At 41.6% G+C, this 24396-nt stretch overlaps 1 protein-coding gene across 7 annotated transcripts in view; it reads right to left on the reverse strand.

The window, feature by feature from the left end:
• ANKIB1 (ankyrin repeat and IBR domain containing 1) overlaps positions 1-24396 on the reverse strand; it is a 145916-nt gene that overhangs the window by 14648 nt on the left and 106872 nt on the right. For 6 of the 7 annotated variants that reach the window (XM_070059821.2, XM_008261743.5, XM_008261744.5 and 3 more), the window contains 7 exons: positions 23447-23591; positions 21280-21446; positions 10621-10709; positions 4848-4978; positions 1500-1634; positions 496-582; positions 343-409 (listed from right to left, as the gene is read on the reverse strand). In XM_070059821.2, the coding sequence (XP_069915922.2) occupies positions 343-409; positions 496-582; positions 1500-1634; positions 4848-4978; positions 10621-10709; positions 21280-21446; positions 23447-23591 (821 nt within the window). Of the gene's footprint in view, positions 1-342; positions 410-495; positions 583-1499; positions 1635-4847; positions 4979-9712; positions 9862-10620; positions 10710-21279; positions 21447-23446; positions 23592-24396 lie in introns of those variants that run through there. The other variant, XM_089316179.1, reaches the window with a different exon arrangement.

Genomic DNA, 24396 nt, shown 5'->3' on the forward strand with positions numbered 1-24396 from the left:
TACTGAATTTCAAGTCCTGTCTGTGGCTGCCTTGGCAGGCTCAGATCAAATAATTTCTGTGGGCAGGACGTTCCCCACCCAACTGGCAGTGGCACAGAGGAAGCAAAATCGTGATGTGCTTTTATCTAGGCTGCATTAAGAGCAGCAGGTTAGCTGCTGAGTGGGAATCCAGTCACACAGGCCTCATCTGCTAAGCTGCGCTCAGGGCTCCAGAGAACAGTACCAGAGGCGCTAATGGATACGGCCGATGTATCCCTTTAATGGCCTAACCTCCTACCCTTGGATGACTTGGCATGGAAAGATACTTTATATTAATGATCACACACACCACTTACAACTTACTTTCTTTGAGAGCTCTACTCAACTGCTCCATCTTTTCTTTGGCTGTTTTAAGAAGGCGTTGTTCTAACTAAAGAAACAGAAATAAATGATTTAAACCATTAGCTCTATATACAACAGTGCAGTGTAGCTCATCAGAAATGATTTGGGACATACCTGGTAACTATGCTCATGGTTTTTAAATCTCGTGTAATAGTGCATAAATCTGTCAAGCTCCTGAAACCGTTTGTGTTTTTTCTCAGCCTAGGAAACAAAAGTCCACAAATGACTTTTTATAAGAACCAGCAGCTCCTACAATTGTATTAGGGGCATTAACAATAGTTAGGAATGCATACAGATTAGCTGATTATTTCATTGACAAGAAGGAATAACCAGTGGATCTTAAGGGTGCCCTGAACAAAGTCTCACATTTGTATTCTCTGTGACAAACCACTGGATCCACAATCCCAAGGCCCAGAAGGCAAAAGGTCTCTCAATGCCTATGTTTATGAAATTGCCAGTGTTTTATCATATAGGCTCATGGCTATGGGCTGATTTGTGCCCCCTGAAAATTCCTATGTTGAAGCCCCACCCCCACAGGGACAGTGAAGAGGTGATAAAGGTTAAATCTGGTTGTTAGGGTGGGGTCCTGTTCTAACACAGCCAGCACCCTCCTAAGGAGAGGAAGGGACAGGAGAGCTCCCTCCCTTCCCAGCCCACGTGAGGACACAGTGAGGAGACAGCCATCTGCAGGCAAGGAGCATCCTCACCAAGAACCCAGTCGGTTACAACCTTGATACTGAACTTCCCAGCCTTCAAAGCTCTGAGAAATAAATGTTTGTTGTGTAAGCCAGCCGGTCTATGGTATTTTGTTAGGGCAGCTGAGAAGACTAAGATACCTAGAGCATGTCATAATGTAATAGAATATTGTTGATATTGTGTTAAAATTGCTTCTAAAGTCTTTACAGAGGCAGGTTGAGATACTCTAAGACTTTTCATATCTTTACCAAAACAAAAAAAGAAAAAAGCTTAGAGAGTTCTTTTGTTTAAATTAAATGCTACTGTACAAGTATCCAATTTAATGCCTCATTAAGCCGAAGACAGGAGAAGAAGGAATACAAGTACTTCCGCTGGCTCTGAGGGGCTCACACAGGGGTCCTGGCTCCATCAGGTCTCTTTACCTCCACAGTCATTTCCTTGGACTGCTCTTCCACGTGCTGAATGACTTCGTAGCGAGTACATCTGTAATACCCTCCAGTGGAAGAACTATGCTTTTTCCATTCTTCTAGGCAAATCCAGCAAAAGTCATACTTGCACTTCAAGAGAAAACATGTACACAAACATCTCCCTATGTTAGTATGAAAATTATTTCCTGCTTCCCCCTCAGTTTGTAAAGATTCAGCAATACTGCCTGTGTGACCAGGAACGAATCTTCTCATGTTTCTTGCATTTTGGAAAGGTGTGGGGGGTAGTTTAAAATTATTGCTTTATAAGGATTAAGTAAAAGCAGCTTATTTTGATACAAAATTAAGTTACAAAATTTTTAAAATGTATTTATCTGAAGGAACTTTAAAAAGTACATGCAGAATGCTATTATGAAAAATCTATGAGTTGTTTAAAGTTTACATTTTTTACTTTTAAAATTTATTTAAGAGACAGAAAGAGCTCTCATCCACTGGTATACACCCAAAATCCCACAACATTCAGGGGTGGGCCAGGAACTCCATCTGGGTTTCCCACATGGGTGGCAGGAACCCAAATACTTGAGCCGTCATCTGCTGCCTCCCATAGGGCCTATGAGCAGGAAACTGGATCAGAAGTAGAGGAGGCACTAGAATATGGGATGTGGGAGTCCCAAATGGCAGCTTAACCCACTGCACCAAAACACCAACCCTCCAACCTATACCTTTTTCTTTGAAAGTTTTCTAAAAATTGGCTGTGAATTTTTTGTCAAACGCCTTTTCAGCATCTGCAGAAAATACATGGTGTTTTCTCCTTGGATGTACCAATAAGATGAGATGCTGCAACAGCTTTCCCAATACTGAATCATTCTGTATTCCTGGAGGACATCCCCCTTGGTCAACTGCCCTTTTCATATGTTCTGGGAGTATGACTGCTAATATCTGTAAGATTTTTTTCTAATACCTTATTTAGGACTTCTGCATTGTTATTTATAAGTAAGATTAGTTTACTGTTTTATTTTTATAATTTTGTCAAGAAGGATCAATGGGCCTGGCATGGCACAGCACCTCTGATACCAGCATCCTGTATGGGTGCTGGTTCAAGTCCTGGCTGCTCTGCTTCCAATCCAGCTCACTGCTAATGAGCTTGGCAAAGCAGCAGATGATGGCCCAACTGCTTGGGCTGCTGCCACACCCCCCCCCCCCCCCCGGGAAACCCAGGTGAAGCTCCTGGCTCCTAGCTTCCACCTGGCCCCAGCCCGGACAGTTTCAGCCTTTTGGGGAGTGAACCAGCAGATGGAAGATCTCTCTCTCTCTCCTTTTCTCTGTAACTGCCTTTCAAACAGATGAATGAACAAATCTTGAAAAAGAAGAAAAAAAGGATTCTGAGCACTTTATAAAAATGATTTAAATGTTTAAAATAAAAAAAAAAATCTCCCAGGAATCATTTACATAGCATTGGGATTATCTGTTCATTAAAGGTTGAACAAATTCTATTGTGAAACTGTCAAGACCCATCACTGTAAAGAGGGTGCAGCTGGGGACAGCTTTCAAGAACTATTTTTCTTTTATCTATGAAATGAGTTTATTTGGATATTACATCTCTTCCACAGTCAGCTTTAATGAATTTACATTTTCTTAAGAAAATCAATCCATTTCAAACCCAAGTTCAAATTTATCTGCAAGAGTTTGACAAAATTATTCCTCATTATTTTACTTTGCTTTGCTTCCCCTAATTTCCCTTTTTATAGGGAAATGACTTATTTATTTGTTTGGAAGATAGAGAGAGAGAGAGAGACAGACAGATACATCAATCTTCTATCTGCTGGTTCACTCCCCAACTGGCAGCAACAGCTAGAGCTGGGTCAACCTGAAGCCAGGAGGTAGAAACACTATCCTGGTGTGAGTAAATGTAACAGAAGATTAAGCAGAATGTATTTAAACTATATTATTTTATATAATTAGTCTGATTAATTCATGAAAACATTCATCCATATAGTACAGATATATGTATCAAATACTACTGTTAGGGGCTACAAAGGAAGGGTAGTGTAGAATTCTGCCTCAGTCTATAACTGCTGACTTAAGGTTTAGCTACAGTTTTCTAAACACCTAGGTAGTCTATACCAGATTAAAAAAAAAAAAAAAAAAAAAAGAATAGTGATGTTGGAAAGAATACACAGATGAAACAATTTAGGACCAGTCCTACGTTGAAGTGATGACACTTTGGAGTGTTCTGTTCAGAAACACTGCACTAGAGGTCTTCCCTTCTGCCTCTAAGAGACTGCCACTGTTTCACTAATTGGCTTTTGTTACCTTTATAGTAATACAGACTTGTGAAAGCCATCTGGTAACTGGTGTTCTTTTCCAAGTCATAATAATAATGTTCATTAAACTTCAGGGTTCAAAAGTGAGAAACATTTAAAGGGTACTGATCCATTTTATGGGAATCTTCATAACTATTTGCCTTTCTTTGATTTCCTAAATAGAAAATACAACACTATCTTTGGCATAATTTTAAGTCGCCTTTTTAAAACACAGATAATACTTCTAATGAAAGGAAAAATTAGAATGTCATAGTTTCAAAACAAGAATGTTCATAAATGTTGGCATCTATGATAAAACCTTATCCAAAATATTTGTTTTAAACATATGATAATTTCTAAGTCAAGAGGGTATACTTTGGTTATATCATATATTATTTATATTAATTATTCTCAGCTAAACGGATCTTTTCTGGCACTTTCATTTTCAATATAATGGTTATTTATTTAATTGATGGTTTTATTAGCAGGCTTAAAGTCAGGCCACTGTTGTACATACTTATACAGACACCCATATATATATACTACATCAACTTGGACTTAAAGAGATTGCCTGGGGCCTGGTTTGGGTCTTCCTTGAGTCTAAGCTGTATGATTACAACTCTTTTTAAAAGAGATCTATATACGGCAGCACTTTATGATTTGCATAGATTTCCAAAAATGTTTTGCACCAAAATAAACATCTTTTAATTCCACTTTCCATGAATTCTTGGGAGTACCCCTACAACTCTCTCAGGACTCTCACAGGAGGGAACAACCAGCAGGGAAGGATTCAGGCATTTCAGATCTCTGGCCCCAAACAGAATCCTTACCTTGACTTTTAACATTCACTGTGAGTGCACAATTTAGTAATATACACCAATCGTTAAATTATTCAGCTAGAAATGTAGAATGCAATCTCCTAAACACTATCTGAAACCCGACAAGATGTTTATGCTTTTACTATTTCTGCTTTGGACTGACAATCCAACTAAACTGAGATTCCAGCTACAAAGCCTGCAAAAAACCCTCTTTAACCTCTTACCTTGGCACACTGCATGTGATTGCAGCCTTCATTCTTCTGTATTGGAGACTTACAGTTAGCACAGGGCTTGGAGTTGGTTAACAGCCAGAGACAATTGGCAGCATCCTCATAAGCTTCACTAACTCCAACCACTTTGGGTATGAAGCACAAAGACAAACACAAACGACTTAGAGTACAACTTCAGTGGGAAAAACAACCCCGTCTTTTCTTTGTAGGGCATCTCTCCATTTTAATCAATATTTATTTTCCAACTGGGATCTGTGGCAAAGTCATTAAACAGCTTCATTATTAATAGCATAACTACAAGATAAGGAGCCCTACTCCAAAGCCCTGTTCATGAAATCTGGTATGAAGGAGATTCCTCCATGACCTTGTGTCCAAGTAAACTGGAGAAGCACAAACCAAAGGGAGCAATAGTTACTCTCCTTTCTACAGACCAACATTATTTTTAGCTCAGAGGCCCTAACATATTCTTACGGCTCTTATTGTTCATTGTCATAATAAATAAAGCACAGAGCCAAAAAACAAAGCAGCTGTGTGACTTACAACATAACAGTGTTTTTCTCCCGCCCTAGGAGAGAATGCTAGCTGCTAACTGCATGGAATGTCATGTTCAGGAAATAACCAACTAGGACTATGCTAAAAACTTGTGCTGGAAAAAATGCCTCCATTTCCACTTCTCTGCACATGCTTTTCCCACATACCTAAACACACTGTTTACAACACTTTCAGTACCTTACTATCTCCCTTCAACCTACCTGGTGGGCTTTCTTTATCCCTACTGACTTTCAAACTGTCTACTCAGTCACATATCTATTTTATCTTGGTCTTCTTAAGAATCTATTGTGTTGGCGCTGTGGCACAGGTTAATCCTCTGCCTGTGGCACTGGCATCCCACGTGGGCGTCAGTTCTAGTACTGGCTGCTCCTCTTCCAATCCAGTTCTCTGCTATGGCCTGGGAAAGCAGTAGAAGATGGCCCAAGTCCTTGGGCCCCTGCACCCACGAGGGAGACCTGGGAGAAGCTCCTGGTTCCTGGCTTCAGATTGGCTCAGTTCTGGCTGTTGTGGCCATTTGGGGAGTGAACCAGTGGATGGAAGACCTCTCTCTCTGTCTCTCCCACTCACTGTCTATAATTCTACTTCTCAAACAAATAAATAAATAAATAAAATGTATTAAAAAATAGGTCTCCTTGAAAGAAATATTAGCCTCATTTAATAAATTACCAGAGTATAACAATCTAAGATCTATTAGTTAAATCAACATTGATGCACGTGAAAACAGCTGCTTTTTAAAGATTAAATTTTGAAACAGAGAATCTGAATTCCATTGAAAAAACATTTACTGAGTATATAGTATGGAAAAACTAGTTTGAATATTTTATAAAATAACCACTTCACAGAAAATAAAATCATTCCTGCTTCTTGCACTGATTAGACACACAACAGAGGCAATTTCAGTGCTTAGAAAACATTGAATCTTTATATGTAATTGATTCTTTGAATTGATTTCAGCATGCTTTCTTAATACTTTTTTTTAAAGATTTTATTTATTTATTTGAAAGGCAGGGCCACAGAGAGACAGAGGCACTCCCCAAATACCTGCAATGGCCACTCCGCAAATGGCTGCGATGGCCGCAGCTGGGCAGATCTGAAGCCAGGAGCCTCCCCCAGGACTCCCATGTAGGTGCAGGAACCCAAGGACTTGGGCCGTCCTCTACTGCTTTCCAAGGTCATAGCAGAGAGCCGGATCAGAAGTGGAGCAGCCGGGACCCAAACCAGCACCCACATAGGACGCCAGCACTGCACATGGCAGCTTTGCGCGCTATGCCACAGTACTGGCCCCAATACTTTTTCTCATGAACTACACTTCATAACTTTTTTTTTTTTTTTTTTTTGAGTCTCAAGATTCAAAGACTTTGGAACACTACGAGGGGGAGGAAACTCATAAATCTATAGTTAGGTTAAAAATGCTTCTGTGATTTCCTGAATGAAATATAAGGAAAAATGCCTATGCTCCAAAGTGAAATGTAAACTATAAACAGCATTTCATCATATGTCATCAACTTAGTGGTCATGAACGGCACTCCACTGGTCACCGTCCTGTAGCTTGGACAACGCCATCAGCACACTGAGAAAACTCTTCACAGCTGGGCCTCTCTTTGCATTCATGGCTCTCACTCTTCATCTGGCAGAACACTTAGGCACCCTCAGTCTCTTGCCTCTCCTAACAACCCTCCATTGTTCTAACTCAGAAATCCCATCGTGCTCTTCAAGGGTGATCTTCAGGGTTTTTTTTAGTCTCCCTCATCTCTGGCCAACAGAGGAAACCGTGTACTCTCCATGTACACCATTCCCCCCAACATTTCTATTTCTTTTTTCTTATCATCAGGATCACTGTCACGTGCGTGGACATTCTTTCATAGTCCCACCAGTGACGCGTTCTCACCAGTGAGGTCATTCCTCCCTTCCTTCCCTAGGGGAAACTTGTCTGTGGTTATGGAATGGTGGGTCCAAGTTTAAGATGGTAAATGATAATTGTAAGTTAGTACCAATTTCTTTTTTTTTTCCTAAATCTTTTTTTATTTATTTGAAAGTCAGAGTTACACAGAGAGAGGAGAGGCAGAGAGAGAGAGAGAGAGAGAGGTCTTCTATCCGCTGGTTCACTCCCCAGATGGCCACAGTGGATGGAGCTGCGCCGATCTGAAGCCAGGAGCCAGGAGCTTCTTCCAGGTCTCCCACACGGCAGGAGCCCAAGGACTTGGGCCGTCTTCTACTGCTTTCCCAGGCCATAGCAGAGAACTGGATTGGAAGAGGAGCAGCCGGGACTAGAACCGGCGCCCAAATGGGAAGCCGGCACTTTAGGCCTGGGTATTAACCCACTGTGCCACAGCACCAGCCCACCAATTTCAAAATATTTGCTTTGTTCTCAAATAAAACCCTTTTGGGCATCCTCTACTCAAGAATTACCTAACGTGCTGAACTAATTACTTCTTGTGGCGCATTAAATCTTTTAGGCAACTAGGAAGTATACAAGATTCACTACTTAATAATATCATCCTCCCAACTCTCTTGTACACACCCCATCTGCTCTCTATCTGCATTGTCCCTGTACTGTTGAAAGCCTCCTATCCTCCCAACTGGAAGTTCTGACACTGCCTCGGAAAACAGTCCTTACCTAGGGTCTCAATATTCTTTTTTAAGCTTTATTTTATTTATTTGAAAGACAGAGTTACAGAGAGAGGTAGAGACACAGAGAGGTCTTCCATCCACTGGTTCACTCCCTAATTGGCCGCAATGGCCGGAGGTGCACTGATCCAAAGCCAGGAGCAAGGAGCTTCTTCCAGGTCTCCCTCGTGGGTGCAGGGGCCCAAGGACTTGGGCCATCTTCTACTGCTTTCCCAGGCCATAGCAGAGAGCTGGATCGGAAGTAGAACAGCCAGGTCTTGAACCAGTGCCCATATGGGATGCTGGCACTTCAGGCCAGGGCGTTAACCCGCCGTGCCATGGCGCTAGCCCCTGTGCCTCCGTTTTCTCTCTCCTTCAGTGTGCCTTTCATCAGTTATCTTGATAACAATCTGATTCTGCCACTTCGCCATTTAAATAATGTAATCCATGGCTTATTCTGCTAAAATAATAAAGTCAAACAATTTGGCAGGAACACCCCAATGTGGCAACACACATATTGTGGTTTCATCTTTAGCTAACTTCTCCCCTGGATCTTCACCTTAAGTTCTGAAGAAATATACACAGAAACATACGTGGAAGGGCAGTGTAAGTCACTCCTAATAGAAATACAGATTTTTTTTAGCTGCTATAAGTAGGAAAAGAGAGCAACAACCCAATAGTTTTGTGTGTTCACGTATTTGGAACACACAACACACGTGCACGTGCAATAGCTAAAGGTACTAGTGAGTAATTGTGTTCATGTATCTGGAACACACACACACGCACACACACACGAGAGCAGGGAACATGGGTGGGTACCAGGAGCACTGGCAAACACCACCTGGCATTCAGCGGAAAGACACAATGAATCAGGGCGCCAGCACAATCTACACAGGCACTTGGGACTCGGAAAGGTGCCCTGGCACACAGCAAGTACTCATGGAACACTTGCTGCTGGTGGATGCATGAACGTGCCATAAATGTTTAGTCAGGCCTCATGATAGGACATACTGAGAACACCCACCTCTCTCTTCTCCTGGTAAGGTATAGGAGCTTTCTCTTCTCTCATTATCATTTAATAATCTGCCATTCTAGTTGACACAAGAGTCTCAGAGGACAAAATGAACCTCATGAATCTAAAACGCAGAGGGCGAACCCTCCGGCAATGGCAAATCCCTTTATACCACACGTCTGTAGGGTCTCACAGCTGCCAGCCAGTCTCTCCCCATGCCTCTCCGTCGCTAACAGGAATACCGACCACATGTCTGCCTTCACAGATATACTAACACTCAACACACGGCCCCCTGCCTTCTGGAAGATTCTGTGGCGTCTGTTTTCCCCAGAACCTGGGTCAGTTGTTTTTGTTTCTGCACTATCAGCTACCTCAGTTGTCAGATGATACTGTAATCATCTCACTGCTTTCCATTAGCCTCTGTATTCCCTCAAGGTTGGCATCTTCTTTTTCATATGCTTTGTTGCTAAGTGTAGACTCGCTGAGTGAACTTTTTTTGGGGTAAGATTTATTTATTTGAAAGGCAGAGTGAGAGACAGGGAGAGACAGAGAAAGAGATATCCTCCAACTGCTGGTTCACTCTCTGAATTGCACAATAGCCAGGTCTGGATCAGGAACACGATCCTGGTCTGCCACATGGGTGGCAGGGGCCCAAGTACATGGGCCATCTTCTGCTGCCTTCCCAGGCACATTAGCAGGAAGCTGGATCAGAAGCGGAGTAGCCGACACCTGAACCAGTGCTCCGATACCGGTGGATTAACCCACTGCACCATCACAACTGGCCCCACCGAGTGAATTCTTGATCCTGATTTGCAATCCTCAAACTAACTCCATTATCTAAAAAAAGAAAAGAGAAGTTTACAAGGAAAATCAAAAAGACCTGAACTAACTTAATTTTCAATTATATTAATTTGTAAGAAAATAGTTGTCATAGTACATTTTAGGAAATGGGAAATTATGGCAGATATATTATTTGTTAAATATGGGAACTGCTATCGGGAGTGATCAGAAGGAATCCTCTCAGAAATGGAAACCCATTTCGCTCACAGGCACATGCGCTCTGTCACTCAACCTAACCTAAGCATTAGCCTCCTCTATAAAGTAAGATTACTAACAACAACTTCGACATTTCTGTGAGGATGAACAGAGGTAATAAATGTACAGGATTCTTAGTGACGTATAGATACGATCTTTAAGTCTACAGAACGGCAAGAAGTTCACTTGTCTTAGCCTTCACGGGCCGTGCTCAGGGACATGAGAAGCATCCTCCCACTACACATCATCTACTGCTCCCCATGAAGTACCAAGGGGCTGTTCAGCTCACCCTGGGGTGAAAGAGGAAGGCTTGGGGGGACAGTTAAACGTGACCCCCACTGGCCCTTTTCTCCTAGGCTGGAAAGTAAGTCTGCAAACACAGAGTCTAGGACTCCTCCTTGCAAAACCGCCATGATCCCCGCGAACTCCAGCAGGGTGTTAGACGTGGGTGCACTAGTGTTAATAAACGTGGCCACTCAGATGAAGAGAGTAAGAAATATGACACCGTCTTTCGAATGCTATTAGGAAACATGAAACAGAGCTTCCTAAAATTCCTCTTACGTTCTTCTGGTTTCATTTCAGTGATTTTTTGTAGCCAATTTTTCCATGTCTGGCAGTCACAAGGCTCATGTGCTTCACCAAGGCACTCCCTAAAGAAGAAAACATAGAAAAGGCAATTTAAAGATATTATTCATTCACACCACAGTGAAAAAAATATAGGTGGGAAGTAACTTCCAACTTTAAAATTGAAAAAAACTAAGGCACAATGACTAATGAGAAATGAAGCATTTCAATAGAGGAATTGAAAATACGATTCCAAATCTTGACACCATCATACCAGGTTGTTTGCAATCGATGCATTCATTTATATTTTCAAAATTTCCAAATAGATCACCTGATTTTTGTAACTCAGTTTTGTGTACATTAAGAGCTGTAAAAAATATTTTTTTTTTGACAGGCAGAGTTAGACAGTGAGAGAGACAGAGAGACAGAAAGGTCTTCCTTCCGTTGGTTCACCCCCCAAATGGCCGCTACGGCTGCCGCTGTGCTGATCCGAAGCCAGGAGCCAGGTGCTTCCTCCTGGTCTCCCATGCGGGTGCAGGGCCCAAGCACTTGGGCCATCCTCCACTGTCTTCCCGGGCCACAGCAGAGAGCTGAACTGGAAGAGGAGCAACCGGGACAGAACTGGCACCCTAACCGGGACCAGAATCTGGGGTACCGGTGTTGCAGGCGGAGGATTAGCCTAGTGAGCCGCGGCGCTGGCCGCTGTAAAATATTTTTATTAATTAAGTTTTATTCTGTTTTTTTAAATTCTTGTTACTCAATGTGTGCTCCCCTGGCTAGCACCATTGCCATTCCTGGGAGTTTGTTAGACATGCAGAAAAACAGGCCACATGAGACCTCTGCTTTAGACTCTCCATTTTATCAACATTAACACATAACCCATCTTCATTGAAAAGTTTGAGAAACACTGTGTTAAGTCACATTCTTGCAGTTAGGTTTTACTTCTGAATCCCCAGGTAACAGCGAGGGCAAGCCAATGTACTTTTATTAAAATTTAGTGAATTTTGACTTAAATAATTAAAAATATCAAATTATTATTTATAACTCAATTTTATTTTCTTTCTATAGGTATATAGGAAGTTAAACACTAAAAAGAAAATAAAATCCTTCAGGATTGCTCACTTTAATTAGATATGATGCTCTGTTCCTACTGGTTAGTACAAATAGAATTATTATAGTTAGTTTATTACAAAATATTATTTTGAGGAGAGAAAAAACACAATCTGGAAGTGGTATCACTATCACTACCACCACCACCACCATCATCATCATCATTTTAAATGAAGATCGATTGAAAAAGGTTAAATTTGTTAAAAATATACATCAACAGACTTAAGTAGTCATAAACTAAGAGGTACCATTTTACTCTATTAACAAGGTACCAATCCTACTTCACCCCTCATTAAGATGGCTATTACCAAAAAAGCTGGAAAACAATTAAGTTGTTATTTGCTAAAACTGGAACCCTTGTATATTGATGCAAAATAAAAGCATACAAAAGTAACTGCTGATGTAGTTGTTACCGAAAACAGTCTGGTGGTACCTTATAAAGTTACAAATAAAATTATACATTATAATTCTACATTTAAGCATATACTTTAAGGAACTGAGAGCAAGGGTTTAGACTTGTTCAGCAATATTGATAGCAGTATTATTCACAAAAGTCAAAAAGCAGAAACAACTTAAGTGTCTGCCAATAGATAAATTCATAAATCGACTGTGGTATATACACACAATGGAGTATTATTTAGCCATAAAAAAGAATATTTTGATGCCTGCTATGACATGGATGAAACTTGGTTTTGTTACATGAAATAAGTCAGAAGCAAAAAGACAAGTATTGTCTTATGTTAAATATCTAGAAGAGGCTAATTCATAGGGACAGAAAACAGAATGGTGGTTATTAGCAGCTGGGGGAGGGAGAGTTGGGAATTATCCCGCAATGGTTATACAGTCTCGGGGAGAACTCGTGAACACAGAGAGGGGTGACAGTTGCACTATAAATGCAAGTAATGTTCCATACCACTGTAGGCTTAGATATGCTAGCTGGGAAGAGCCACAACAAACAGCATCGTGAACACGCCCGATCTTGTCTGAAAGCATCATGTAGTTTCCTAACATTCCTGACTTATCACCTAACCTGATATTTGAGAACTCTTCCCCCATCTGTGGTTTTACATAGCTCCTAACGACACAGGGGTAACTTAGGCATCCAGAAAACACTGAGTTGATTAAAAATGGAAGAGGGCATATTATATACATTTCAGTGCATACTAAAATCCACACTGCTTTCCAGAAACTAATCAGTGCTAATTTTAATTTAGTACACACTACAGCAGGAACCAAGCTGCAGGTCTAGGAACAGTGTTTCCACACCATGCTTGAGAATACACATGGAACGCAGAGTCTACACTTCTCAGGACTCAAAAGAGAACTCTCTTAATTCCAGGTCAATCAAGTGTGTGGGGGGGTCTTGAGGGGCACAATGCCTTTGTACATCTGCAGTATCTAAAAAATGAAGTTGATGAAATAAATTATTTCTATAAGGTGAAATGTCCCCCTGGACATCAAACAGCACATTCAGAAATCTTTTCCTTGCTGACTCAATACTAGCATACAGGTTCTGCTGTCACTGAAAAAAAGAACTAAAATTAATCATGGGGGTGAAAAGCCTAATATTTTCAAATACAGATGGAAAAAAAGATCACTGTTTAAAAGGCCACAGTTGCTTATGAGGGGGCTTGATTCTGTGGGGCTGGCTTGCAGTAGATACCACAGGTTTTCTTTTCCAAAGCCTCACAGGAAGACAGAGACTCACTGCTTCTGCAGGGGCCAGCCCAATCAGCAGGATCACGACGAGGTGCTATATGGCCCAGTTTCTGTTTCCATGCAATATTAAGAGTGGGCATAAAAAGAGAAGGTTATAAATAAAGAAGCTACACGAAGGGCTGTGAATTACAGACAGCTAGAGGTTGCCATTTAATACTATTTAACAGCCTTGAAAACTAAGGCATCTGGAAAAATATTCTTGGTAATGATCAATTCTACCAGACATTAATAGGTGACTGATGAGCTGGATTATCAATGGAGGGAAGAGTTATTCTGAGAAAAGTAATGGACAAATTGGAATGTTCTGTGGGCACTGGAAAACTAAATTCCTAAAGAAGCTCTAATCACTGAATGGTGACAAGTATTTAAAGGATCTGGTACCTTTTGTTGAAACTTTCCTTTTTTTTTTTTTTTTAAAGATTTTATTTTATTTATTTGAAAGACAGAGTTACAGAGAGAGGTACAGCCAGAGAGAGAGGTCTTCCATCTGCCAGTTCACTCCCCAAATGACTGCAACAGCCAGAGCTGAGCTGATCGAAGCCAGGAGCCAGGAGCTTCTTCCGGGTCTCTCATGCGGGTGCAGGGGCCCAAGGACTTGGGCCATCTTCTACTACTTTCCCAGGCCATAGCAGAGAGCTGGATTAGAAATGGAGCAGACTGGACTCGAACCGGAGCCCATATGGGATGCCGGTACTGCAGGCCCCGGCTTTAACCCGCTGCACCACAGCACTGACTCCAAAATTTTATTTCAAAATGGTAGTAAAGTATACTGGGAGGGGAATCTTGGCACACAGACAGCTAAACGTTAAAGTGAGTTAACAGAAGACAAGAGACAAAAAAACTACCTTTGTAAAAGATGACAAAGAAAAAATAGTTATCTAATCTCAAACCCTCAACCCTGTCCAAAGATGACTGGATGGTGAGCCTAACATCAACAGAACCGGGAACAGCTCCTTCCTTGACAATGTGTCAGTATGCACAGCTGTCAGCAGGAAAATACACAGTAGGCTCCAGGCAGTTCTGGAAAAGGAAAAATCAACTACAGTTTCAGGCTTCGTTACTTGATGACAGAAAGGTTTCATTACTTGATGGAAGAAACTGCTGTCAAGAAGTTGGCAATTTTAGTTCAATGCCATTTGGGAACTTTATTAACAATACCTAGCTAATTAAATAGAAATCCTCATTTTTATGATTCTCCCCTTTAGCTAACATTTTTGATACCACAGGCAATGTTCTAAACACCATACATGCACTGACTCATTAATCCTCCTACAACTCTGAAAGTTGTTCTGTACTTTCTCCTTTTAATGTACAGAGAGGTTCAGTAGTCTGCTGAGGGTCATAAGGTATCGAGGGGATGAGCTAAAATTTGAAGCTCAATGGTTTGGCTCTGGAAGTAGCGTATTTTATGTTGACTGCATCAGATAAAAAGCCTTCTGTTTTGTTGCCGTAAGACAGGGTACTTATCATGAAGCCGCACAGCAAAGCAGTGACAGAGTTGAGTCTCAAATGTAGGGCTGTGTACCCATATTAATATCAATCTGTGCTCTACTGAAATCTGACAAATCACACTGCTAAGTACTATTTATTAAATGAATTTGATTTAAATAGTGTGTATGTTACTCTGCACGGAGTACATGATATTCGAACAAGTTCTGAAGATCAAACTCTGTCAAGGAATTTGCATCATGGTTTTATTTCTGCGCCTGTGTACAGCTGGGAACTGTTCTGCTAGTTGGCAGGACTTGGGTACTTAAGTAGCTAGACACTATCTGAAAAATCTAGAAACATCTTTTTCTATAACCAGAGCTATTAGGTGAAGGGTTTGAGACTTGATTTTCCAAGAGAAAATGAAATTCCTCTATTAGATACACAAGCAAAGGATAACTTCATCTGTTTTGCCTGGAGGACTCCTGGCGTCCCTTGGCCTGTGAAATCTACGAGAAAGGAGAGGAAGCATGAAATGATGGCTTTCATTCAATTAAGAGGCAGGCTCCTAGCAAGGAGGTAGGTGCTATCAAGCTTCTTATCACGGGTGTGGGAGAAAAGCAGAACTAGCTGATGACAACTCAAATCTAGCCACATTCACTTTCATTGGTCTCCCTGAACATCTGGGTAAGTCTGCACATTGTATCTTGATTCACTGGAAACTTCAGTGGATTAGAAACCCGATGCTGTGGTTTCTCAACTGGTTCATGCTAGAAAGTCTGACCTTCCTATCAGGGTTTCTAAGTGTTTCTCATTGGTGGTGACATGGAAGGCTTTTTGCAGTTTTAGTAAATAGATGATCTATCACTGAGTGATAGAGCTACAAATCCCACATTATTATTGTGAATATCCTTGTCAGTGAATTTCAGTGTACTACTCTAAAGTACATATAAAAGAGGAATTCCAGGTAAGTTTCTCAGTTCCCATTGATATTAATGATTAAAAGATACAGGGGCGGCTGGCGCGGTGGCTTACTTGGCTAATCCTCCGCCTGAGGCATCGGCACCCCGGGTTCTAGTCCCGGTCGGGGCACCAGATTCTGTCCCGGTTGCCCCTCTTCCAGGCCAGCTCTGTGCTGTGGCCAGGGAGTGCAGTGGAGGATGGCCCAAGTGCTTGGGCCCTGCACCCGCTTGGGAGACCAGGAGAAGCACCCGGTTCCTGGCTTTGGATTGGCGCAGTGCGCCGGCCGCAAAGCGCCAGCCATAGCGACCACTTGGGGGGTGAACCAACAGCAAAGGAAGACCTTTCTCTCTGTCTCTCTCTCTCTCACACTGTCTAACTCTGCCTGTCAAAAAAACAAAAACAAAAACACAACAAAACAAAAAACAGGGGCACTGTGAATAAAGTAGGGAAATGACCAAGCCCGAGGTTACATTTGAGCTCTTCTCTTCACAGATCAGGATTTTGGTAACTAGAAGTGTTGTGAGAGTAAATCTCTACATCGTTATCAAAGAGAAGAGTTCAGAGGGCAGAGAAGTTATCAAGTAGCACAAAGAAAAACAGGGGAAAGGTGACTGGCTCAAGGCAGAGTCCATCCAGGTTTTTAGTATCATCTAGAGAGAATTCTGCCCAGATAGACAAATCCAACTATCGAGGCTAGGTGGCGGAAGCACCCCAGGTTCAGTGACAAAGGGCAAAGAATTTATTGGTGAACAAACACAACAGCAAGAGCTGCCCTGTGGTGGAAAGGGAGATAACTACAAGTTCCCGCTGCCAACAAGAACTACATTCAATTATATCTCAGCAGACATCTCTTAGGGATGCTCACTGACTCTGTCACGTGTGGTTCATAAAACAAAGAAACTGCTAGTGCCATTTATGGTGGTTTTTGTAATCACCTTCAGATAATTATTTCTGAGCTTTTTGGGGGAAGAAGAAACAAAATCAGAACCACATGCTTTTATTTTGTGAAGATCTCTCTTCCAAAGCTTCCTTTTCATGAGCCTCGCTGAAATAAAAGATAAGAGCAGCAGAAAACACGTGACCACTTCTACTTGGAATTTCTCATTACAGTCAAAGCTCTCATACTGTATAAGAGAAGCCAAGCATATAAGATTATCATAATCATAAAGCCTGAGAAATACCAACTACAGGGCAACAAGATTAAGTTGATGAACTTAAATCTGAAGTTGCTCTTTATTAAAACTTACTTAATGTAAGGCTGCCATGGAACACACCAAACACCAGAGCAAGGGGAAGGGTTTACTGGGGGAAACCCAACAGGCCAGAGGAAAGCGGTGAAGAAGGAAAAAGAGAGAAGGAGAGCGTAAGAGAGAGATTGAGAGTGAGTGAGAGAGAGAGAGAGAGAGAAAGAGAGATCAGGGGATGGGGAGAAAGAGAGCCACGTGTTCAGGAACAGGTCCTTTCAAAACTTTTCCGGGGGACAGGCAGGTAAACAGGAGCAGTGAATCCCATTAGGATGGGGGTGGAGCTGACACCGGTGGGTTGTGCCATGGGGTCACCTGGCTTCTAGCCATGGAGGCGGGGGCTAGAGCCTAGGATGGTGTCCAGGGTATAGATCGCACCACAGGGAAGACTGCGCCATTTTACTAACACTTAGGTCACCTTCTTCTCTCCCCCCCGGGGTGCTATGTTCAGCAAATGATGACTCTACTTACTAAGTTCTCTACTACCTTAGAAAAAGGAGAAAGTAAATCATTACCAGAATTGATCTTAGCTCAAGTAGCCACACACAGATCCCTTGAACTAGGGTAAAATTCCAACTAGGGTCTGTGATCTTGGCTTATGCTCTCCAATGGATGTTGAGTATAACCAGCCTAATATTTTAGGGTGTCGGAAAAGAGCCAGCTGATGCCTTTCTTCAAATATTGATCTAGAATTTTAGAGTTTAAAGCATTTTTTTTTTTTTTTTGACAGGCAGAGTGGACAGTGAGAGAGAGAGACAGAGAGAAAGGTCTTCCTTTTGCCGTTGGTTCACCCTCCAATGGCCGCCGCGGCTGGTGCGCTGCAGCCGGCGCACCGCGCTGATCCAATGGCAGGAGTCAGGTACTTATCCTGGTCTCCCATGGGGTGCAGGGCCCAAGGACTTGGGCCATCCTCCACTGCACTCCCGGGCCACAGCACAGAGCTGGCCTGGAAGAGGGGCAACCGGGACAGAATCCGGCGCCCCGACTGGGACTAGAACCCGGTGTGCTGGCACTGCAAGATGGAGGATTAGCCTAGTGAGCTGCGGCACCGGCTGCATAGTCTTTATACTTGTATATTTTTAGAATATGATCTCTACTGCTAGGTTTTTCCATTAGTTTCTGTATCTTCAGTCTAGGCAAACTTACTACGCACAGCATTTACAACAATGGGGAAAATAAAAGTAAGTAAAAGCTAAACTACAGTGAAAACTAATACAAGCTAGATTACAGAATCCACAGAGCATAAGAAATCACAGGTGTTTCTTCTTGTGTCTGAACTTTATTTTCTCTGATCTCAGCAAATGTTCTCTCTTCCTTTTAACTTTCATTTTGCTCATTTATAGTTTCCTTCTTTGGAACCTCTTCTATTTTTTAAACTGACTCTCTCAATCAGGATCCTCATTCCAACCAGAGAACTCGGAAACTGATATGATTTGAGCAATCTTTTTTCTCCATTTACCCAAGGACTACCATTCTAGATGCACGGATTGCATACAGTGGGTGGGTGCCATGCGGTCAGGCACTAGAGTTTAATTTTCTTAAGAAACATCACACTGACTCAGAAATGTTCTTACTCTACTGTAAAGTAGGTTTTCGCATCTAAATTCCCCTCTTTTGCTAAGTTCAACTGCATTCATTAACTCTTTTATTTCTGTAGCTTAAGCCTTACCTCTCGCATGTTGGGTAGTGGAGTCAGGAACCAACCGCAGACTAAAAACCTAAAACTTTAAAAATGAGGAGTATATCTTTTTCATGTTTTGAAAAAATCACTTTAAAGTAGGTGTGAAACAGGTGGGCAGACAGGATAAATTGATTAGGTTTGTGGGCTGGAAGACGGCGCCTTCACCATGCCCTTTTGTGATCTCATGCCCCTACCTGACTCCACCTGTATGCCCACTTACCAATCAGGCTATGTGACCACGCCCCTTTGGAAGTGAATAAAAGGCCTGGACTGCAGTGGGCCCAGCCCTTCTTTCACCATTATTGACCTCTGTTGCCCTTGCTGCCTCACACCTTTGGGGTGCATGGCCGGCTGGAGCCCACTTTTCTCTCCGCCTTTGCTTCACTGCTCGTGCTAATTTGCTTGTGGCTGCTATAACCAAACGCTCGCTGCATGTGGCTCCTGGCCTGCTCTCTGCTTGGTATGGACCCCAACTTAATTTCTGGACTTTTTTCTCCCTTAAAGCCCTCACTCATTTATGCATTTCTCTCACTAAATACAAAGCCGCCTCGTCTATTTGAGCCAGTATTCAGAATTCTCTGAATACATGGCAAGAAGCCACACAGCTTATTAATTTTGAGAATATTGATAAGCAAAATGGTTTCAGGTGGATATAACCTATTGTTGAGCATTCTGTTGCGTTTTTATTTGCTCAGTCTGATTTAGCCACAAAAGCAGTAAGCATAGCTTCGCTTTCATTAATTAGTAAATCCAAGTACCAGGGGTCAGCAAAAAATTTTCTGTAGAGCGTCAGACACTAAATATTTTGACTTTTGTGGGTCACAAGACCTCTGTTGGAACTACTCCATTATGCCGTCACATCCCCAAGCAGACACAAACAATATATAATTCAATCAGCATGAAAGGTTGTGACTGCGTTTTGATAAAACTATTTCCAGAAATACGTACAGATTGTAGCTTGCTAATCTGTGACCTAGAATTTGGTCCTATACATAAGTTGACAGATCAATAAACATTTTTAGTTAATAATGATCATAAGAGTAAGGAACAGACCGTAGGGTAGTGGTAATTTGACTGACTACCTAGCAATACTAAGATCAGATTTTGGTTTCAGAAAGTATAAAAGTAAAAACTAGAGTTTTATCCCCAAAGTATATCTAGACATATGTGGTAATTCTGGAAATGAACAAAAAAGCAGAATAAATATGACTTCTTTTTTTCTGAGTATTTAATGAACAACAACAAAACACTAAATTACTCTGAATCAAGTAGAATGCCAATGGCTGAGCAACTGTCTAACCAGTATACAGTTACATACCTTTTCCGTTACTGATTTGCCTATCATCAGTTCATAAAGTGAGGAGTCAGATGGGTTAATAGGCAGTCAGGGTGGTCCCAGTGGAATCAGGGGTGTAGAATGCTTGCTTTCCCCCAAAAAGTTATCTTTAGTAAGAACAAAATGTCCACCCTCAATTTACCCTAAGAATAGCAAAGGAGTGGTGATGACAGTTTATTGTGAAAACAAATTAGGTATTCCACTCTTGTGATGGGTTTCTGTTTTATGGTGAGCAAGACAGACAGGATAAAGAATTGTAAATCAGGTCTTTTGTTGGAGTTGCCCCCACCTTATTGATTGACAGATTCATCCCCAAAATTGCACTTGAAAACCCCAGTGCCCTGGGGTCCTTCGGGTTTTGCTTCTCTTGCAGTCCCCCTCCATGCCACTCTGGCTGGAGGTCTCTGGCGCTAATAAATCTTGCTTTTAAGTCTTTAAATCTCACTTTCCTCTTTGCCTTGTCCGCTTGGAAATTCTTCCATGTGAGACAAAGGACCGAGGTAATAATATTTTCCCCACTATCGTTTTACAAATACTAAGTATTTATAAAACACAAGGCACAAAAAGCCTGCAGGCACTGGTTCCTTAGTAGGACTGTGCATTAGAATCACTTGGGAGCACTTCCATGCCTTCCTCAAAAACCTTCTAAATCAAAATCTTACCTGGGGGGACTCAGGATAAAAACTCAGAGAAAGTCTCCATGCAATTCTGGAATCCCTGTTTAAAAATCACTGCTAGAGGCTTCTATTTTAACAAGAGAAGTTAAATATTTTCGGATCTCTGATCAGCAGTTGGTATTACAGTTCAAGCACATGGGCTCTGGAATCAAATAGGTCTAGACTCCAACCCCATTTCCACCGTTGCCCAGCGGCATAACCCTGGAGAACTTCTCTGTGCCTGAATCTCCTTATCTGTACATTAGGCAAACTAACAGCACTCAGCTCATAGACAGCACTGTTGACAGAATTCAGTATTTAATGCCTATCTGACAAGGTACTTGGCACTTATCAAGCACACCATAAAAATATCAACTATTACTACTTATTACACATTTTTAAGATGAACAGGAATTATAGCAAGTATACTACAATTTAAAAGCCTGAATCAAGGTATAAGTTCTCTTTGAAAACTGTAAGAAAGGCAATGAGACTGATTCCAACTTGTCTTATACCAACCAGCAGAAGAGGTGTCCTTTTCCACAGTCCACAGCAGGAGCTCTCAGCAATGGAAAGCTCAGTGTATCAGATCCTGATGTACTTGACCCCTGCTTCGTGAGTCTGACTGCTCTTTCACAGCCTGGGGTAGGACACCATTTAATGGCAGGATTATTTTCAACAAAGGCCTGTTCAAACAGCAATAACAAAACACATAAAAAATTTAAATTCTAAATAGAGTAGACTGTTACTTCAAAGCAAAAAAAAAAAGTGAAATAAAATATAAGGAGTTGTCAGTTTCAATAAATATTTGTAAGAGTAATGCAGAGTATAGAAAACACTTAAGTAGTAACAATATGTTTTCTATTTATTTTAGTATTTAATCAATTATCTGAGAGGCAGAAAGAGAGAGAGAGAGGGGAGCGGGTTGGGGCGGTGAGCAAGTACTCTCCCATCTATTCCCATTTACTCCCCAAATGTCTAAACTGAGGCTGAAGCTAGGAACTCAACTCAGGTCTTCCACATGGGTGGCCGGAACCCAACTACTTGAGCCATCACCATTGCCTCTTGGGGTCTGCATTAGCAGGAAGCTGGAGCCAGGAACCAGAGGCGAGCATTAAACACAAGCACTTGGATGTGGGACACAGACATCTTAACCACTAGGTCAAACTCCTGCTCTGACAGAATTTTCTTTAATCTAAAAGAGGTAAATGATGATAAAGTAAAAATGCAATTACCTGGGCCGGCGCCGCGGCTCACTAGGCTAATCCTCCGCCTAGCGGCGCCGGCACACCGGGTTCTAGTCCCGGTCGGGGCGCCAGATTCTGTCCCGGTTGCCCCTCTTCCAGGCCAGCTCTCTGCTGTGGCCAGGGAGTGCAGTGGAGGATGGCCCAGGTGCTTGGGCCCTGCACCCGCATGGGAGACCAGGAAAAGCACCTGGCTCCTGGCTCCTGCCATCGGATCAGCGCGGTGCGCCGGCCGCAGCGCGCCGGCCGCGGCGGCCATTGGAGGGTGAACCAACGGCAAAGGAAGACCTTTCTCTCTGTCTCTCTCTCTCACTGTCCACTCTGCCTGTCAAAAAAATAAAAATAAAAAAAATAAAATAAAAAAAAATGCAATTACCTAAAAACACCTAATTTAAAAATCTTTTCTAATATGCCACTTTTGTGTTGAAATACAAGTAGATCTTATATGTAATGTAATTAGCAGTTGTATTATAACATTAAGCTTCCAAAGGGAACTTTAATAATCCATAAAAATTAATATTACAAATTTTTCTCTTTTTTTTGGTTTAAGATTTTAAAAAGTATTTTATTTGAAAGGCAAAGTGACAGACAGAGGGAGCGACAAAGATCTCTTATCTGCTGGTTTATTCCCCAAATGCCTGCAACACCCTGGGCTTTGCTGAAACCAGCAGCCGGGATCCCCATCTGGGATCCCATGTGTGGGGCAGCGACCCCATGTACTTGGGCCACCATCTGCAGCCTCCCAGGTGCATTGGCAGGAAGCTGGATGGCGAAGTAGAGGCAGGACTCAATGCTAGGCATTCAGCCATGGGGTGTGGGTATTGCAAGCGTTGCTCAACCCCTTACGCTATAACACCCACTTCTATTATGATGCTTTCTACGAAAAGGAAGCAGGGCATTTTTAAAAAAGTCCTTAGATTAGGGTATATACTGGGAAAAATCTGCTCAAGGTAGCTAAAATGTAACTTTTAAATCACACAAAAGAGATAATGACTTCCATATACTTTTGAGTAACTTCTGAATGAATATATAGAAAAGATGAAATAAACATTCTGATTCATTATACGAAACTATTACTTAGAATGTAAAAATCATAAATTTCTAAGTTCAGAATCTTTTTTTCTAAACATTTAATGTCTTTGGAAAACTTAAAGCAGGTACTACTTTTAATATTACCTCAGTCAGTCAGTTATAAAAGTGTAGTAGGCCAAGCAGTACATAGTTCTGAGCAAAAATTTAATTCTTAACTATTTTATCCTTTCATTTTTCATTTTCTTTTAAAATAATACTTCAGCTGAGAACTTTAATGCCAGCATTCTTTTTGGTAGTTTTTCTGAGAAATGAAAGCTGGAGTCCATGATTTTGTTTTCAAAAATAAATAAAAATAACTAAATATTGTACATTTGAAATTATGGAAACCAGACAGATGATTGGCAGCACACCTTAATATCAAACTGTAGGTACCGTTTATCCATCTCCTTAGAAACCACACTCTCTATGATGTCCACAGGCACCAGCTGGAAGCAATCGTACGCAGGGCAGAAAATGTTGTGAGCTTCACCTTCTTGAATTTTTAGATTCAAAAACCTATTCGCATCATCAGTTGACAAGAGAAGAGCAAACACAAGTTATTTGCACATTCTAAGGACTTTTTCTTTATGCTGAATTTTCTGTTATGTGTGTAATTTAAAAAGTACCAATAAAGTGTAAAAAATCAAGTAATCCTAATTACTTACCCAGGTACTCATTTTTCATATATAGATGAATATATGTATATACATACTTGTGTTTTATATATTTTTACATGTCTATGTCCTGCTTTATTCTATTTTAAAGTCTGAAACAATATTTTTACTTAACATTAAACATTTAGAAATGAGTGGAGTAAAAAGGTCATATTCAATTCTCAATATCCTACACTATATCTTTAAATGAAAGGGGACAATGGTACAGAAATTAACCATAAATAATTCAAGATATTTTGGAGTTACATGGGATATAGCACAAATATTTGAAGAAAAGTTTTTTTTTTTTATATTTCATTTAGATAAATATCAAAATCAGTGTTAAGACCTACTCTAAGTGGGCCTGCACCAGGGTGCAGGTTAATCCTCCGCCTGCGGCACCAGCGCCCCTTGGCATCCCATATGGGCACTGTTTCTAGTCCTGGCTGCTCCACTTCCAGTCCAGCTCTCTGCTATGGCCTGGGAAAGCAGTAGAAGATGGCCCAAGTCCTTGGGCCCCTGCACCCATGTGGGAGACCAGGAAGAAGCTCCTGGCTCCTGGCTTTGGATCGGCACAGCTCTGGCCATTGCGGCCATTTGGAGAGTGAACCAATGGAAGGAAGACCTCTCTCTGTCTCTACCTCTCACTGTCTGTAACTCTACCTCTC

This window comes from Oryctolagus cuniculus, chromosome 16 (assembly GCF_051225735.1).
Source record: "Oryctolagus cuniculus isolate XC-2025 breed Fujian yellow rabbit chromosome 16, ASM5122573v1, whole genome shotgun sequence".
Classification (NCBI taxonomy): Eukaryota; Metazoa; Chordata; class Mammalia; order Lagomorpha; family Leporidae; genus Oryctolagus; species Oryctolagus cuniculus.